The sequence below is a fragment of the Oryctolagus cuniculus genome, chromosome X (assembly GCF_051225735.1).
Source record: "Oryctolagus cuniculus isolate XC-2025 breed Fujian yellow rabbit chromosome X, ASM5122573v1, whole genome shotgun sequence".
Lineage (NCBI taxonomy): Eukaryota > Metazoa > Chordata > Mammalia > Lagomorpha > Leporidae > Oryctolagus > Oryctolagus cuniculus.
This window is the reverse complement of record NC_142888.1, coordinates 83,649,585-83,668,905: the sequence shown is the minus strand read 5'-3', so window position 1 is coordinate 83,668,905 and position 19,321 is coordinate 83,649,585. Positions and strand designations below refer to the sequence as shown.

At 38.2% G+C, this 19,321-nt stretch overlaps 1 protein-coding gene across 1 annotated transcript in view; it reads right to left on the bottom strand.

The window, feature by feature from the left end:
* Nucleotides 1–19,321, bottom strand: part of GUCY2F (guanylate cyclase 2F, retinal) — a 119,477-nt gene that overhangs the window by 39,307 nt on the left and 60,849 nt on the right. The window contains exon 7 of the mRNA XM_017349714.4: nucleotides 18,284–18,373. Within this exon, the coding sequence (XP_017205203.3) occupies nucleotides 18,284–18,373 (90 nt within the window). The remainder of the gene's footprint in view (nucleotides 1–18,283; nucleotides 18,374–19,321) is intronic.

Sequence of the window (19,321 nt, the reverse complement as noted above, 5' to 3'; positions counted from 1 at the left end):
CATTCCTAACACGGGAAAATGTCATGCTTAGGTCCTAGCCAGACCTTGAGTCATCTATTCTCATCTATAACTAATAGATAAGATCCCATTTAAGAAGTATGTAGACACCTACATGTAGTCATGCCCTACTAATACACTAGACAATCGCAGGATGCAGTAAACACTTGGAACATCTAATTTAGGAAGATAGTTTAGCAAGATGAACATTTACCAGGTAGAAATGTGCTTCATATCACCCATAATACCCACCTGGCTGACTACCATCAAATGTTCAAGAGTTAAATGTGTCCTCTCACCCAAGATTTTTGTTAGTCCCATGTCTGAAACAGATATACAACCAGCCACCAGAGAATCCTGCTTCTGAGTCAAACACTGGCCTAGGTTATCTTAAAGATTACTTCACCTGCTTAACAATGTTGCTGGGACATGATGCTAGCAGAATTAAAGCCTACTTGCTCCTCTTCTACAGCAGCTGTAATGCTATCCTGGGGATAGATATGAACATTCTTATGAAAATGCCAGTCTCTGCATCAGTGCCCTCTTGCAACTATAACAGCAATTGTTACTTATTTCTGGCAACAAGATTTTTTTACCTACGCTGACTAATTACTCAGGTCCATGTCTAGTATTTTATTTTGTTCAGTCGGGAGACCTACTGTTATTGTTTATTTTGCTATTGCTGCTGATTATTTTGTTTTCTAGTAGAGAGCTATTGTTCAAGACCTCCTATCCCTGTAACAACCTGTCTACTGTCTACCAACCAAAGATCAGTTGTCATACAGAACATATTAAACAGGCACTAGTAGAAGACTTCTGATGCTATATTTCTTACCAGCAATACTTTATTCATTTTGCAAACATTTGTTGAGTAAGACTGAGCTAAAGCTAAGCTAAAGGCTGAGCTAAGGGCTAGGGACAAATGGTGAAAATCAATTACACAGTAGCTGACTTCTTATTTTAATTAGATAAGTATAGAAATAACCATAAACTTGCAACGCTCGTAAGTTCTATGAAGAAGAGGTGTATGGTGTAAGTATGCATAACTGGGGCTTTGATCAATCAAAGTTGGGAGAGCGTTCCTGGGAAGTAAGAATTGAGCTGAAAGTTAGAGGATGAATAGAGCTAACCATGCAAAGAAGAGATATAAAAGTAACACAAGGGTTGGAATAGCAAGTGGAAAGGCTCTGTGCTGGGAGCATATTATAATTCAGGAACTGAGCAAAAGCCGGTGTGCCTGGAGCTGAGTGGTTAAGGGAAATATGATCATGAGACAAGACTGAACAGGCAGGGTCTAACAGACCATTTCAATAGCTGTTCATATATATTGAAAGTGGTTTTAAGGACTTGTAATACCATGTGGGATGAAGGTCATGACAGACCAATATTCCTGTGCCATAACTTTTAAAAATGAGACAAATTGCAAAAACGTATTCCAAAAGACACCGGGGAGATGTGGAAGCAAAAATGAATCTAAAATTTAGAGAGGCAAGAGCCCTTCTGAGACAGGTAGGCCATTGCCATCCATTTTCTCCCCCAGGGACATTTGCTTATTCTTAGCACAGCTGAATATTAGGCTTAGCCTAGCAGAAGGACTTTTCTAGGGGAAAGTGAAAATCAGCAATGCTTTTGGCTATTATGGAGGATTTGTATCACAATTAATAAACTTCTGGAGACCTCATTGTGAGCTGTTCTCCTACAGTGTGTTTTCTGAATATGGGGACTATATAGGATACTAAAAAGTTTGTATAAGATGGGGTAAAGTCATCTGTATTTTCTCAGTAGTTAGGAAACAAATAAGTGGGACACAGAAGGACAAATATCACATGTTCACCCTTATGTGTGTCAGCTAAAATTAAAAAAAGGAAAAATAAAAAATAAATGCCTATATGTACTAGAATTTCTGTAAATATAGTTTTGTAAAACTTTGTTTTATATCTTTGTCAAACCAATGGTTAAGAATATTATACTACATGGAGCCGGCGCTGTGGAGTAGCAGGTTAAAGCCCTGGCCTGAAGAGAGAGAAAAATCTTTCATCTGCTGATTCACTCCCGAAATGGCCACAGTGGCAGGGGCCCAGGGACTTGAGACATCCTCTGCTGCTTTCCCAGGCCATTAGCAGGGAGTAGGATTGGAAGTAGAGCAGCCAGGAATTGAACCGGCACCAATACAAGATGCTGGCACTACAGGCGGAGGCTTAACCTTGTACATCACAGTACCTTGTATGTCACAGTACCAGCCTCAGCAAATCTTTTCAAATGAAAAATATTAATAAAATTTAGAAATCAAGATGGAATACTCACAAAATATTTTTGCACAAAGGAAGGCAAGAAATAAGAGTCAAAACTGACAGAGACATAGATGTGATAAACAGAGGACACACATCAAAATATAAGGCCAAAAATCCTGTTTTATTAATACGTGCCTTAAATGTAAATGGACTGAACACTCCAATGAGAAAGCAGAAATTGCAGAAAAGGGGGAAAAAGCACGAATCAAATGTATGCTGCCTAAAAGTGATGAGCATTAATTCAAAAAAAAAAAAACAGTATTGAAAGTAAAAAGATAGGAAACTAAGCCATGCAAAAACTAAACAGAGGGGCCTACACTGTGGTGTAGCAGATAAAGTTGCAGCCTGAAGTGCCAACATCCAATACGGGCACTGGTTCGAGACCCAGCTGCTCCACATTCGATCCAGCTCCTTGCTAAATGCCCCAGGGAAAGCAGAAGATGACTCAAGTGCTTGGGCTCCTGCTAACCATATGGGAGACCTGGAAGAAGCTCCTGTCTTCCATCTGGCACAGTCTCAGATGTTAGGGCCATTTGGGGAGTGAACCAGTGGATTCATATGAAAACATAAGCGACCCCAAATAGCTAAGCAATCTTATACAACAAAAACAAAGCCAGAGACATCACAATACCAGACTTCAAGACATAGTACATGGCAGTTAAAATCAAAACAGCCTGGTACTAGTACAAAATAGACGGATAAACCAATGGAACAGAATAGAAATGCCAGAAATCAATCCAAGCATCTACAACCAACTTATATTTGACAAAAGAGCTAAAAACAATCCCTGGAGCAAGGACAGTCTCTTCAACAAATGATGCTGGGAAAAATGGATTTCCACATGCAGAAGTATGAAGCAAGACCCCTACCTTACACATTATAAAAAAATCCACTCAAAATGGATCAAAGACCTAAATCTATGACCTGACATCATCAAATTATTAGAGAACATTGGAGAAACCTTGCATGACATTGGCACAGGCAAAGAGTTCAGGATCACTAGCCATCAGGGAAATGCAAATCAAAATTACAATGAGGTTTCACCTCACCCTAGTTAGATTGGCTTTCATAAAGAAATCAATAAACAACAAACGCTAGCGAGGATGTGAGGAAAAAAGTACCCTAATCCACTGTTCGTAAGAATGTAAACTGGTAAAGTCACTATGGAAGACAGTAGGGCAATACCTCAGAAAGCTGAATATAGACCTACCAAATGACCCAGCCATCCAATTCCTGGGAATTTAACCAAGGGAAATGAAATCAGCATATGAAAGTTATCTGCACCCTCATGTTTATTGCAGCTCAATTCACAATAGCTAAGACATGGAATCAACTCAAATGCCGTCAACTGAAAAGTGGATAAAGAAATTATGGTATATGCACACCAGGGAATACTACTCAGTGGTAAAAAAAAAATGAAATCCAGTTATTTGTAACAAAATGGATGAATCTAGAAAACATTGTAGTGAAATAAGTCAGTCCCAAAGGGAAAAATACCGTATGCTATCCCTTACCTGTAATAATTAATAGAGTATCTAAAAGGTGATATGTAGAAGTAAAATTGATACTTTGAGAAGCAAAGACTTGAACAGCTCTTGTCTTTACTGTTGAAGAACAGTTTTTTTTATACCATTTGCTGAACTCTTTACTTAACATAGAGTTAAATATATGTATATACAGTCAATTGAAAATAGATCTCAGTAGAAAAAATGAGTGGGACTAAGAGAGGGAGGAGCAAGAGAGGTGAGAGTATGGGTGGGAGGGTAGGCACAGTGGGAAGAATTACCATGTTCCTAAAGTTGTAATTATGAAGTGTATGAAGTTTGTAACTGTAAAGCTGTATAGTTCTACATACATTCTTATGGACTTATTTCTAAGGGTACAGATTAAAAACTTGCCATGGGACCCAAATCCTCTAAAGTGGGTGGTAAAGATATCATCTTCAGTGATAAAGTGATCATATGGATAATATGGTAATAATAATAGAATAAAAAAAGCAAATGCTCCAACATGGGAAGCAGTCCACATAGCAGACTCATAGAATGATAATCTTTTTAAATAGCACTCTGACCTCAGAATCGGCCCTTAAGGCATTCTGGTCTGGCTGAAAAGCCCATAAAAGCATTTCTGGCATGGAAAGCCAAGACTTTGTGGTAAAAAAAAATGTCCTACATGAAGGACCTCAGTGGGTGAGACCCCAGTGGAAAGAAATGGTCATCAAAGAAGGAGGTACTTTTCTCTGAAGGGAGAAGAGAACTTCCACTTTTCTTATGGCCTTATCTAAATACCGACGAAGTTTGTGGAGTCAAAAGGTTTCCAGGGGCCGGTGCTGTGGCATAGCGGGTAAAACCACCACCTGCAGTGCTGGCATCCCATATGGATGCTGATTTGAGTCCCGGTTGCTCCAATTCTGATCCAACTCTCTACTATGGCCTGGAAAAGCAGTAGGAGATGACCCAAGTCCTTGGGCCCCTGCACCCTCATGGGAAGACCCAGAGGAGGCTCCTAGTTCCTGGCTACTGATTGGCAGAGCTCCAGCCATTGTGGTCAATTGGGAAGTGAACCAGCAGATGGAAGATCTCTCTTTCCCTCTCTGCCTCTTCTCTTTCTGTGTAATTCTGACTTCCAAATAAATAAATAAATCTTTTTTTAAAAAAAAGTCTTCCATAGCCTAGGCAGCTCATTTCAAGAGCCTCAGGTGATCACTGACGTCATACATAAGAATATTAATTGTTGGGCAGGCGCCGTGGCTCACTTGGTTAATCCTCTGCCTGCGACGCTGGCATCCCATATGGGCGCCGGGTTCTAGACCCAGTTGTTACTCTTCCAGTCCATCTCTCTGCTCTGGCCGGGAGGGCAGTGAAGGATGGCCCAGGTGCTTGGGTCCCTGCACCCGCTTGGGAGACTGGGAGGAAGCACTGGCTCCTGGCTTCGGATCGGTGCAGCGCACTGGCTGCAGCAGCCATTTGGGGGGGGGGGGTGAACCAACGGAAGGAAGACCTTTCTCTCTGTCTCTCTCTCACTGTCTATAACTCTACCTGTCAAATAAATTTTAAAAAGAATGTTAATTGTTAAATTAACAACAGGAGTCACTGTGCACTTACTCCTCATGTAGGTCCTCTGTCCTCAAAGAGTTGTATTATAATTATGTCTAAGTGTTTGCAAAAGATGTATCATTCTTGGCTGCTTCTTTAAAGTTAAGTTTCTTAAACAAACAAACAAAAAAAAGAAGTGAAATTAACTTCAAGATGGAATGACTTTGAACACCCCTTGTCTTGACTCTTAAGAAACTTTTGTGTATGTAAATACTTGAACTCTTTATTTAGTATAGAGCTGGTATTCTGTGTATAAAGTTAATCAACAATGGATCTTAGTGGAGAATGGGACTGGGAATGGGAGAGGGAGGAGGTGGAGGGGTGGGAATGTGGGAGAGTGGGTACGGTGGGAAGAATCACTATATTCCTAAAGTTGTACTTATAAAATGCATGAAGTTTGTATTCCTTAAATAAAAGGTTTCTTTGGGGGAAAATTTTTATAAATGTTAAAACCAACAAATCTTTCCATTCCATTAAAAAAAAGATATGTCTCTGTCTCTGTGTGTAACTTTGTCTTTCAAGTAAACAAATAAATCTTTAAAAAATTAGTCAGAAAGCTGGGGTTGCTTCATTAATATTAGACAGAATAGAAATCAAGAAAAAAAATATTAACAGAGGTGGGCGTTTGGCCTAGCAGTTAGGATGCCTGTGTTCCACATTGGCATGCCTGTGTTCAGTTCCCAGATCTGGCTCCTGATCCCAGCTTCGAACTAATGCAGACCCTGGCAGGCAGCATCAATGGTTCACATAGTTGGGTTCCTGTCACCCACACAGGAGGCCTGAATTGAGTTCCCAGCTCCCAGTTTCAGGACGCCCGTCTGTTGTGGGCATTTAGGGAGTGAACAAGCAGATGAGAGCGTGGTCTATTTCTCTTTCTCTTATTCTATCTCCCCTTCCTTCCCTCCCTATCTGCTAAATGAATAAATAAAATCTTAAAAAGAAAATAATGTCACAATATATTATGGAGATCCTTTCAAGACACAACAATTATAATTGTGTTTGCACAGTAGCTTGCTGGAGTTGCCTCATACTGGATCACAAGAAGCGAATTTTGCATAGTTTTACCAGCTTCGTGTCTGGTCAGATCACATAGGTAGCTCACAATCACTCACAATGGAAGTATTACAGCACAGTAATCAGAAAATGTCCCAAATTAGAGATTTGTTTTTCAGAGAGGCTCTTGTTAAACATTTACCAGCAGATCGCTGTGTATGTACTGGATAATAGAGCCTCAAAGGACATGAAGTAAAAATTCACAGAATTAGAAAATAGGTCAAATTTAACAGTAATTGGTAAAACACATTAACCAAAATGTGGTAAGGACACAGAAGATCTGAACGACACCATCAGAACTCTACACCCGAAAAGCATGCACTATATAAGTGTCTATGCAGTGTTCAAGAAGATAGACTAGATGCTGGGCCAGTAAAAATGCTATTGAAAAGACAACCTCACATTTTTAGAATTTAATTTAAACCATGTTTAAGTATTTATTTTATTTATTTGAAAGACAGAGAGACAAACAGACAGACACAGGTTTCCCATACGCTGGTTCACTCCCCAGATGCTGAAGACTCCACATCTCCTAAATTGGTGGCAGGGAGTCAAACCTTGAAATGAAATAGCAGCCTCCCAACTGATATCTTACCTTCTATGCTAAATTCCTGCTTCCCATCAACATCTTTTAGATAAATATATCAAAAGGTTAAATTTATAGGGGCCACATACAGTAAGGTAGGTTAAAGCCCCTGCTTGGAATGCCCACAACCTCTATTGGAGTGCCAGTTCAAGTCCCAACTACTCTGCTCCTGATCCAGCTTCCTAATGGATCCTGAGAGGCAGCAGAAGATGACTCAATACTTGGGCCCTGCCACCATTGTGGTAGACCCGGATGGAGTTCCTAGCTCTAGCTCTTGGCTTCCATCTTTCCTATTCCCAGCTGTTTGCATGCATTTGGGAGTGAACCAGCAGATGGAAGTCAGTCTCTCTCTCTCTCTTCCCTTTCAAATAAGTAACTAAGTTTAAAAGGAATAAATTTATAAGCTGTTTTCTTTGACTACAACAGAGTTAAGTGAGATCCTATCAAATGTGATCTTTAGAAGAACCCCAACTATCTGGTAATTAAGCTATACATTTCAATGTAATATATTTGGCAAAAAATAAAGGAAAATCATAATTATTTCAAACTGAAAGAATAAAACACAAGCTATTAAAATGTGTTAGATGCAGCAATAGCAGAGCTTAAATAAAAATATTTAATTATATTAAAAATAAAGAATGCTTAAAGTCAATGATCTCTGTTTCTCACTTAAGAAGCTAGAAAAGGATGAACAAATTAAACCAAAGAAGCAAACAATAACAATAAAGGCAGAAATCACAGAAACAGAAAACATGACAAAATGCTAAAATTGTCAAAACTTTGTTCTTTGAAAAAGTGATAAATGTCTAACAAAATTGATCAAGAGAAAATGAGAAAGTACACATGATTAATACAAGGAACAAAAGTGGTGGCATCACTACAGATATCACAAACATCAGTAAGACAAAAAAGGAATTTGCAAGCAACTTTATGCTATTAGAGAACAATATAAAAGAAACTGACAAATTTCTTGAAAAACACAATATTAAACCCAGTGTAATATGAAACATAAAATCTTAATAGCTGTGTATTTGTCAAATAAATTGGATTTGTTTCCAAAAACATCCCATAAAGAAAATTTTAGGATAAGATTATTTTACTGATGAAATTTAATAAAAAATTAAATAATAATATCAATCTTACATGAACTCTTTGAGAAAATAAAGACTTCCAGGTTTGGAACTAGCATTGTGGTGCAGCAAGTTAAGCCATTGCCTGCAATACTGGCATCCCATATCACAGTGCCAGTTCAAGTCCCAGCTGTTCCACTTCTGATCTAGCTTTCTACTAATGCACTTGGGAAAGTGGCAGATGGTGGCCCAAGTACTTGGGCCCCTGACACCCATGCAGGAGACCCAGATGGAGCTCCTGGCTTCCACCTGGCCCAGGCCTGGCTGCTACAGCCATTTGGGGAGTGAACCAGCAAATGGAAGGTCTCTCTCTCTCTCTCTCCCTTTCATATAAATAAATAAATCTTTCTAAAAAAAGATTTCCAAGTTTGCTTTATTAAGCCAACCATAACCTTGATAAAAACACAACTCTGATACAACCATGACAAACATTAAAGAACGTTATAGATCAATTCTCTTCATAAACATAGATATAAAATCCTTTTAAAATATTAGCAAATATTATCTAGCAATACATGAAAAACATAACATGTTCAAGTATCATTTACATCAGGGATATTAATGTTTGTTTTATATTTCTTTGAAAATGATGTAATTTAGCATATTAATAGAATAAAAAGCAATTCATGCATTCACTGCAATAGGTAGCAAAAAAAAGTTGTTGAGAAAATATAAAACAGCCTCATGATAAAAAAATCCACAGGAGCATGAATTAGGAGGATTTAAGAGGGTGTTTAGCCTAGAGTTAAGATGGCTGCATGCCCTCTCAGAGTGCCTGGATTTGACTTCGTGCTATGGTTCCTGACTCCTCCTTCTTGCCAAAGCAGACACTGGGAATCCATGGTGATGATTCAGATAATTGGGTTCCACCACCCACACGGACAACCTGAACTGTGACCTTAGCTCTTGGCTCCAGCCGGGGCCTAGCCCATCCTTTGCAAGTATTTAGGGATTTAACCAGCTGATGGGAGCTCGCTGTCTATTCTCTCCATCTCTGTCTCTCCTCTCAAATAAATAAAAAGTAATTAATTTTTTTAATTATTGTAAAATCAGAAATAGTAAGAACATGTGTAAAAAAAATTTCAGGTGGTTTCAAACCTAAGAGTAAAACACTGAATCATTTTTCTCTAGAGCCAGAAATAAGAGAAAGATGCCCACTCTCACCATTTCTACTCAACATGACATAATGCAAGCAAAATACTGATAAGAAAATATAAATAAATGGAGATATATACTATAGTAATGGACTAGACAATTCAAGAGTGTTAAAGCACCTATTTTAGCCAAATTTATTTACAGATTCACGGCAATTTCCATGAAAAATTCAGAAGGCTTTATGGACATTTTAGACAAGCTGATTTTAAAATGTTTTGAGGGGGCTGGTGCTGTGGCGTAGAGGGTAAAGCCGTCGCCTGCAATATTGGCATCCCATATGGGCACCGGTTCATGTCCCGGCTGCTCCTCTTCTGATCCAGCTCTCTGCTATGGCCTGGGAAAGCGGTAGAAGATGGCCCAACTCATTGGGCCCCTGCAGCAGTGTGGGAGACCTAGAAAAAGCTCCTGGCTCCTGGCTTCGGATCAGCTCAGCTCCAGCCATGTGGTCATTTGGGGAGTGAAACAGTGGAATGGAAGACCTCATTTTCTCTCTCTGGCTCTACCTCTCTCTCTAACTCTTTCAAATAAATAAAATAAATCTTAAAAAATAATAAAATATATCAAAAATTTTAAAAACTTAAAATATCCAAAACAATCTTGAAAAAGAACAAGTGTGAGGGACTTACATCATGTAACTTTAGAACTTATTCCAAGCCGGCGCCGCGGCTCACTAGGCTAATTCTCCGCCTTGCGGCGCCAGCACACCAGGTTCTAGTCCCGGTCGGGGCACCGGATTCTGTCCCGGTTGCCCCTCTTCCAGGCCAGCTCTCTGCTGTGGCCCGGGAGTGCAGTGGAGGATGGCCCAAGTGCTTGGGCCCTGCACCCCATGGGAGACCAGGAGAAGCACCTGGCTCCTGCCATCGGATCAGCGCGGTGCACCGGCTGTAGCGCGCCAGCCGTGGCGGCCATTGAAGGGTGAACCAATGGCAAAAGGAAGACCTTTCTCTCTCTCTCTCTCTCTCTCTCTCTCTCACTGTCCACTCTGCCTGTCAGAAAAAAAAAAAAAACTTATTCCAGAGCTATGGTATTCAGAGCTATGGTATTCAAGCGCGTGTGGTACTGACATTAGGGAACACTAATGAGCAAATGAAACAGAAGAGAGAATCCAAAAATACCTGCACACATAGCTACTTTTTCAAAAAGTTTCCAAGTTAACTCAATGGAGAAAGGAATACTTTTTTAAAACAGTTGTTACTGGGGGAGCACTAGATATCTCTACGGAAAAAAAACCACACCCTGTCCCCGTATATACACAGAAACTAATTCAACATGGATTGTAGACTTCAACCCAGAACCTTGGAATAAGAAAGGATTTCTTGGACAGGCCACAAGAAAGAAGGAAGCAAGGAGTGGGGAGAGAGGGAGGGAGGGAGAGACAGATGACAAAGACAGGGAAGGAGGGAAATAAAATGATCAATTGGACAATTGGACTTTCTCAAAACTAATAATTTTTCTCATCAGAAGACATCATTTTAAAAATTTATAGAAATCGAAAGCAGGATGGTAGTTACCAGGGGGTGCGGAGAAGGGGAAAGGGGAGGTTTTTTTTTTATGAGTATAGAGTTAAATATTTGCAAGATGAAAAGCTCTGGAGATCCTTTCCCAACAATGTGATTATATTTAGTGCTACTGCACTGTACACCTAAACATTTATGATATGTATTTCACAACTATAAAAACATTAATAGTTGATTTATTCATAATACAAAAACCTAAAAGCATGGCAAATATTCAACAGCAGAATGATGGACAAATGGTTGTAAATTTAAAAAATGAAATATTACTAGGCAATATTGAAATTCAACTACTTACACATGCAAAAATCATGGATTAATCTTATAAAGCATGGTACAGAGAGGAAGAAACCAGGCACAGAAAACACTATATTATTCTGTTTACATGAAATTCAAGGCCAGAAAAAGATATTAATTTATGGTGTTAGAAATCAGAACAGTGTTGTCTCTGGGGTAGGAAAAAGTACTGAAAATGGGGACAGAGAACTTTCTGGAGTGATGTATCTTTCTGAGGAAAATAGTTGAGCAAATTATACAATTGCCAAAATACATTGAGTGGAACACCTAAGATGTGTACCTTTCATTTTATGTCAATTACATCTAATAAAAAGATTTTTGAACATGAAACATTGTGCTAAGTAAAATAAGTCAGTCACAAAATGACATATACTACATGACTCCACTTATACAACATATCTAAAGTAGTAAAAATCATAGAAACAGAAAATAAAATGATATTTACCAAGGACCAAGGGGAAGAAGACATGGGAGTTACTTAATGGGTATAGAGTTTCAGTTTGCAAGATGAAAAGGTTCCGGAGATCTATTGCACAAAATTTGAATATGCTCTTACTTAACACTATTCATCTGGACATTTAAGACGGTAAATTCTGTGTAACATTTTTAGTACAATTTACAATTAAAATTAAAAAACCCACAATGAGATAATACTTTAAATTCACTAGAATGACTAAAATTAAAAACACTGTCAACATCAAATATAAGAGTACTTGGAGAATTTCATGGAACAAATGAAATTAAAAGAAAAGTTGATTTTGGTGCCCAAAAACTCTGAAATCCATGCTGAGTTTTTTGCAATTTTTGTTTTCATGAACTTTTTGAAGGTCCCTTGTATGCATGGATTTCAAAAAAAAAATTCCCCAAAATAAATGTATATTTTATTGCCATTTCTGCAAACTTTCTGAAGTTCCATTATATTGACAATAATGTAGAACAAAGACAGCTCTCATAACTTGCATACAGGAAAGTGAAATAGGAAAAAGGTTGACAGTGTTTTGTAAAGTTAAAAGTACATTGTCCTTTAATCTACAAATTCCATTCTGAGGTATTTGCTCAAGAGAAATTAAAACATGTGTTCATAAAAAGGCTTGTAGAATTTTCATAGCACCTTTATTCACCGTTGCCAATCAGAATTAGCCCAAATGTCTATTAGCAGGAAAATGGATAATTAAATTTACATTTATACAATGAAATAGTATTCAGTAACAAAAAGAGAAAACTGTTTACCCATACAATAACATGGAAAAATATCAGTGTTTATCTGTATCCATCCATTTATATGCGGTTATAGAACAAGTAAAACTAATGTACGTAAACATGCAGAAAAATAGAACAGGGGTTGCCTCTGGTTATAAGGAACACACATTTATAAGGCAGCCTTCCAAGGGTCAGTAATTGATTTTTGTAAATGTACACATACTAAATATTTTAAACTTTGCAGACCATCTATGGTTTCTGTCACATGATATTTTTTTTTCATGGCCCTTTCAAAATGTAAAAGCATTCTTTGCTTCTGTCTGTGAAAAAGACCATGAACCAGATTTGGCCCATGACAATTTACTAATGTCTGTTCTGTATCATGATAGAAGTCTAGATCAAACAGACATCTCCCTCTATCAAAATGATAGAGAAATCATGGACATTTCAGTGCATGTAATTGTACTTCTAAGATACGGAACTCCACAGGGAGAAAATTTGGCTCAGCAGATAAGACAATACTTGAGATGCTTGCATCCCATTTCAGAGTGCTGGGTTTGAGAGCTGACTGTGCTCCCAATTCCAGCTTCCCGCTAATGTGCATTCTAGGAGACAGCAGTGAGGGCTCAAGTAGTTGAGTTCCTGCTACACTTATGAGACACTGGGATTATGTTCCCAGTTCCTGGCTTTGGCTTAGCCCAGCCCTAGCTGTTGTGGACACTTGGTGAGTGAACCAGCAGACGGGAGAGCTTCTATATAATGAAGTATAATGAAAAAGGAGGTTATTAGAGAGGATATAGCAAATAACTAAATTGCCAAAGCATTTGGATGTCTCTGTCTATCATTCTCTCTCTCCATTTCAAATAAATAAATTTGAAAAATAAAAAATACAGAACTGCAAAAACAGTAACCACCATCAAAGTGGGGATGTAAGGAATGGGTGGCTATAGATAAAATGACAAAAATGCAATGTTGTTAATTGTGGACAGCGTATTTTGAGAACAGGGATGCCATATTTGTCTGTTCATTTTGTTTATGTTCTTTATTCCCAATAATAAAAAGTTTTTTAAAAGAAAATAAAAACTGGTGTAGGCAATGTGGTATACTGCATTAAACTGCTTCTTCGATGTCCACACCTCATATGGGAGTTCCAGTTACTCACTTCTGAACCAGCTGTCTATTAATGTGCCTGGAAAGCAGCAGATAACGGGCCAAGTATTTCAGTTCTTGCCACCCATGTTGGAGAATGCTAAGGAGTTCCTGGCTCCTGACTTCACACTGGCCTAGCCCTGGCTGTTGTGGCTATTTGGGGAAAGAGATCAGTAGATACAAGATCTCCCTCTCTCTCTCTCTTTCACTTTTTTACATAGAAAGATAGATGGTAGATAGATAGATAGATAGATAGAATGACAGACAAACAGACAGACTTTTTTTTAAAGGTTTATTTATTTATTTGAAAGGCAGAGTTACAGAGAGTCAGAGGCAGAGAGGGGGAGAGAGAGAGGTCTTCCATTCACTGGCTCACTTCCCAAATGGCCACAACAGTGGGAGCTGGGCTGATCTGAAGCCAGGAGCCAGGAGCTTCCTCTGGGTTTCCCATGTGGGTGCAGGGGCCCAAGGACTTGGGCCATCTCCTACTGCTTTCCCAGGCCACAGCAGAGAGCTGGATTGGAAGAGGAGCAGCTGGAACTCAAACCGGTGCCCGTATGGGATGCTGGCACTGCAAGTAGCAGTTTTACCCACTATGCTGCAACTCTGGCTCCCAGTGATGATAGGTTTTTAAAAAGAGAAAAGAACAGCTTTGGAATGTAGGATGTACAACCGTACTACAGGATGTACAACGTTGATGCAAATCACAGACTTTGGGTAAAAAGAATGTGTCAATGTAAGTTCATGACTGTAACAAATGTACCACTGTGCTGACACTGGGGGAGGCTGAATATGTGTGGGAGCAAGAAATATATGGGAACTCTCCTTATTTCTCCTAAATTTTGCTGTGAGCCCAAAACTACTCTAAGAAATAGAGTTTAGTAAAAGAAAAAAATTCAGTTGCTCTTGTGGGAAATGATAGTGGCTTGGACTGTGATGGATGATAGTAAAAATATAACAAAAGGAAGACATTGGATGCTTAAGGAAAATGGAGAAGTTTTGAAGCATGGGTTGTAGAAAGTGAATTAACCAATGAAGTATAAAAATTATGAATTTGTAATGAAAACAATGTACCCTGATGCATGACTTTCTGCCATATTAGCTGGCTGTTAAAGTGCAAGCACAAAGAATATTAAGATGTAGGATCAGAATCAGAGTGTGAAGAATTCAGAGTGTGTCTGAAGAAAAGGACAGAAATTAGACTGTGTTCAAATGACTAATTGTGGAATCTAAGTTGGACAGGAAAGTAGGTAAAAAAAAGGTCCTGTGTGCTGGGAGAGGTTAGAGACCAAAATATTAAAAGATCTGATATTGTCACATATTGGGACAATTGGAAGAAAAGGAAGTTGATGAGAAAGCCCAACTTATGCTGGTATCAGTGGTTGATTGAAGTATAATAAAAAAGAGATTATTAGAGAGGATATAGCAAAGAACTAAATTGTCAAAGCATTTGGATGTTTGCATAGACATTGATGTCACCAGCGTAATGGCAGATCATGGAGTACAGAGGAAGGCCATGAGCCAGATTCCAGAATATTCAGTAAATTAGGTGAATGTGATAGGTAGATGACAGTAACAGGTTGTGGAAAGGGTATGACATTAACCTTAAAAGTGTGTGTGTGTGTGTGTGTGTAACACAGTGAAGGGAAACTGTCATCAATGAGCAAGAAATACAATTTCACCACATGATACTGAGATACAAGGGTGTAATCACAACCACTCCTGGAGAAGAAATGGCTATGGGGAACATGATAGTCTCGGTAGAGGCTCTACATTGATTCAAAGTATTTTTTATGAAGAAAAGATTTTCTTTCACAGCAATGGAAGTTCCGTTCTCTTCATATTTTTTGAGAGAGAGAGAATTAAAAGAACAGAAAGTCTCCCAAAGAGACTCCAAGATACTCTCCATTTGTTGCTTGAAGAGTACAAGGACCTTGCTGATCAGTTTCAGATAATGGGGAAGAATCTGATATTGGGACCCATAGCCTGATTTTTCCTGCATTCACTTTTGCGGAAGTTGGGATCCTAAAAGATGTTGAAAGTTAACAGTTCTTTGGCCTTCTGGATCCAGCTGTTTACCTTTCAAGAATATCCATTCCACTGTTCTCTGCCTCCTCCTATACTTGGCTTATCAAGATCTGCTTTCTAGTCTGGTCCCTGGTACACTGCCCTGGCACAGTATTGCAACATCTCAAGATTATGAATACACGTGGGTAGTCAAGGCAACGCTGGGTGCACAGTAACAGTGCAGCCAGACCCACCTCCTTCTTAACGAAAGAATTAGAAAGGAATTAGGGACACTTACACAATGCATTCTAGAAACATCCTAGTTTTCTCCCTACAGCTGAGTTCTTGTCTGTACCTCACATGGTCACAGGAGTCAGTGAAGGGAACACATAAAAATATGTCATGAAGACAATGGGATGCAGTTTTCACACTGCTGGAGAGGGAATTTGCAAATGTAGAAAAGGGAAAAAAGAATAAACCCTGTGACATTGGATTAGAACAAGGGATATTGCTCTGAAATCATGATTTTAGATGATAGATACATACAGATTACAAACATAGCCAATTCAATAGAATTAAAACCCATATAGGTATAGATATATAAATGAATAATAAAACTATCCCTTATAATAAAATATCACACAATAAATGTTATAATGTTTGAATTAATCAGAAATGAATGCTAAAATTAGTGGAAAACTTTGATGAAGAACAGGATTTTTATACAGACCCCAAGTGTCTTCCTATAATTTATGTATTAATTATGATGACGAAAAATCTCAGTAACTCCCCAGTGAAGAAATTAGGTAGACACAACTGAAACCAATTAATCAATATTTATATCATCAATAATGGAAATATTGATATTGTGTGCTTCCTGATAAGAGGACATGTCACTCCTGTATTATTCTAGGAAAAAATGCAATATTTAAGTCCAACCATGAGGAACATTGAGCAAACCCAAATTGAAGGGCAGTGTACCAAATATGTGATCTAAGTTCTTCAAAAATATGAAAGTAAAGAAAAGAAAATCTATGAAACTGTTTGAAATTAAAGGCAACTAAAGAGAGGTGACAACAAATTACAAAATGTGAACCTTTATTGAAAACTGACCTGGGGGAAAATTAATTGTATTTTATTAAGGACATTGATAAAATTAGAATAAGGACAGTAGTTTAGATAACAATTATATGAATCCTAAATTTTCTGATTTTGATCATTATATAAGCTATGTACAAGGATGTGATTGTTTTTAAGAAATACATACTGAGATATTTAGAATTGTAAGGGTATTGTGTCTACAACTTACCCTCAAATTGTTTAGTAAAAATAATGTACATATATAAATATGTAAGAAATAGCAACTAGGAGATATGTATGTAATTGCTAAATTTTGGTAGGGTATATAAATTTCTTGAATTTTTCTTGAAGCTTTTCTGTAAATCTGAAACTATTTAAAAAGTAAAACTTATCCCTACCTTGGATACCCTCTACCTTGAATCAATACTTATTTGCTGATTTCCATACATTTAGTTTTTCAGTTTCCCAACGTCTTGCCCAATTTGGGGGTCCATACTCTGAATCTACCTTTCTGTTTAGCATCTTGGATCATCATCAGTGTGGAATTGTCTATTTTAGCTCACCTTGGTTCCCTTTCTGGACCGATCTCTCACTATTTTTCCTTCAGGGACAGGCACAAAATCAGATATAAAGGAAACACCAAATCACGACATTTTATCCTGACCTGTATAGCATATCCTATCCCCCAGAAGCCACATATTCTTTATTTATTTTGTTCTGTCACTTGTACAGTGCTCTGCATATAACAGGTGTCTCATTCAGGTCTACCAAAATGATTTGAAAGTGCTTATTCATTAATGGGGAGAAAGTTATAATCACCCTCTAAATCCCACTCTCAAGAGCCTGAAAGAGGGACCAGTGTAGCATAGCAGGCATCCCATGTGGGCATTGATTTAAGGACCGGCTACTCTGCTTCCTGCTGATGGCCTGGGAAAGCAGCAGAGGATGGCCCAAGTGTTTGGGTCCCTGCAACCCATGGGAGACCTGGAGGGGGCTCCTGGCTTCCACCATTTGGAGAGTGAACCAGAGGATGCAAGATGTCTCTCTGTCTCTGCCTCTCTTTCTTTGTACCTCTGCTTTTCAAATAGGTAAATAAATTTTTAACAAAGAGCAAGGGCCTGAAAGAACCAAATACAGAATCCACAAATCTTTTATAGTCTCAAAGTTCAAAGAGCAGCAAAGATTTTCAATGGGTTATGAGAAATCATTAGTATCCCTGCCTTATCTACAGGCTGCTTCCGTAAGAAAACCATCTCAGGACTCTTTGAGCATAAATTGTGAAATTAAGGAAACAACCATTTTTCAAGTAGAAATCATTGGGTTCCTTCACCAGGTCTGAAAAATGGGTATTGTGAATGATTGTGGTGTATTCACTTGATAATAATCAGAGCTATCATTTTATAAAGAAGCCCCATGCCAGAAAATGTGCAAGATCTTTTACATGTATTATCTCTTTTGATTCTCATTCCAACCTAGGAGGCCAGACATTACTATACTCTCTTTACAATTAAGGAATCTAAGGCTCAGGAAGTATAGTTGACTTGCCCAAGTTAATGCAGTTCTTTAGTGATAGAGCTGCGACTTGTCTCTTTCGTATCTCTTTGACTATGCTTTTGCCTTTGAATTAAATAGTTAGACAATGCCAGTAACAATATTAGTCACTAATATTAGTCACTTTGGAGAAAGATCCATTTCAATGGTAATGTATATAAATGAGGACTTTCCATACCATTTCAAACACATCGCTTGCACTTGATTTGATAGCCTTAACATCTCCGAAATCTCCAGAAGGGAATTTTTTCAGCCACACCCAGTCACCCTAGAAAGAAAAGGTAGAGAATAGTGATGAAATTTAGTTGCCAGCAGCTTTACATCAATGTCCCTTCCACATATGGGTTTATTTTTATACCATCAGCCCATACACACTTTTCCTTCATCTCCCATCCTTCACATGCAATTTTCTGAACTACAATGAGGTCATACTGAGAAGTTAAAGTTAAAAATTTCACTAATTCAAGACAGGGAAACAATTGCAGGTATGCATACGCCCAGAAAAGGAATGATGCCACTCTCTAATGCCTCCTTTAAGTAACTGCAAAAGTGCTAGGTCATTTCACTTATTCATAGCAAAGTGATATAGTGATGGGTTCTCTGCGATTAATGGTGATGGTTGGTGGTAGCAATTCCCACTGCCTTGAGGCATCTGTGGTGGGAGATGTAGTGTAGCAAACATTTCCTGCCTTTACCTCCATCCATTTTTCTTTTACGGGATAAGTAAGCCATTGTGTGTGGGGGGGAAGGGTACTATCATAAACTGATTGGCTTAAATATAGATTAATTTTTGATTTTTGATGCACAAATGTACTACCATAGTAACATGAGTAATTGAGACTTTCAAAACCCAATTTCTGACTTTTTTAAAACACAAAACAACTGCTGTTTTAAGGCTACTGTCAAGTCAAAAACAACAATTATTTTATTGTCTTCACTTCAACACCAGTGCCTGATAGATAATTTTCTTCTTCATGCATAGCCTCAAGGATTCATCAGTCAACAAGCCCTATTTAGTTTCTGTCTAACCCAAAATTTTTTAAAAAGCAATGCAAGCATAGATTCCTTTTACTCCATAATAATAATAATGCCTTACATTTGCACAACACTCTCTATTCTTCAATGTGCTTTCACATCTATTACCTATAGCCTGGAGATTCCATTTCAGGCTGCACCAACTTGTTTTCAAATAGAGATAATAAAGCAGAGAGCTCTG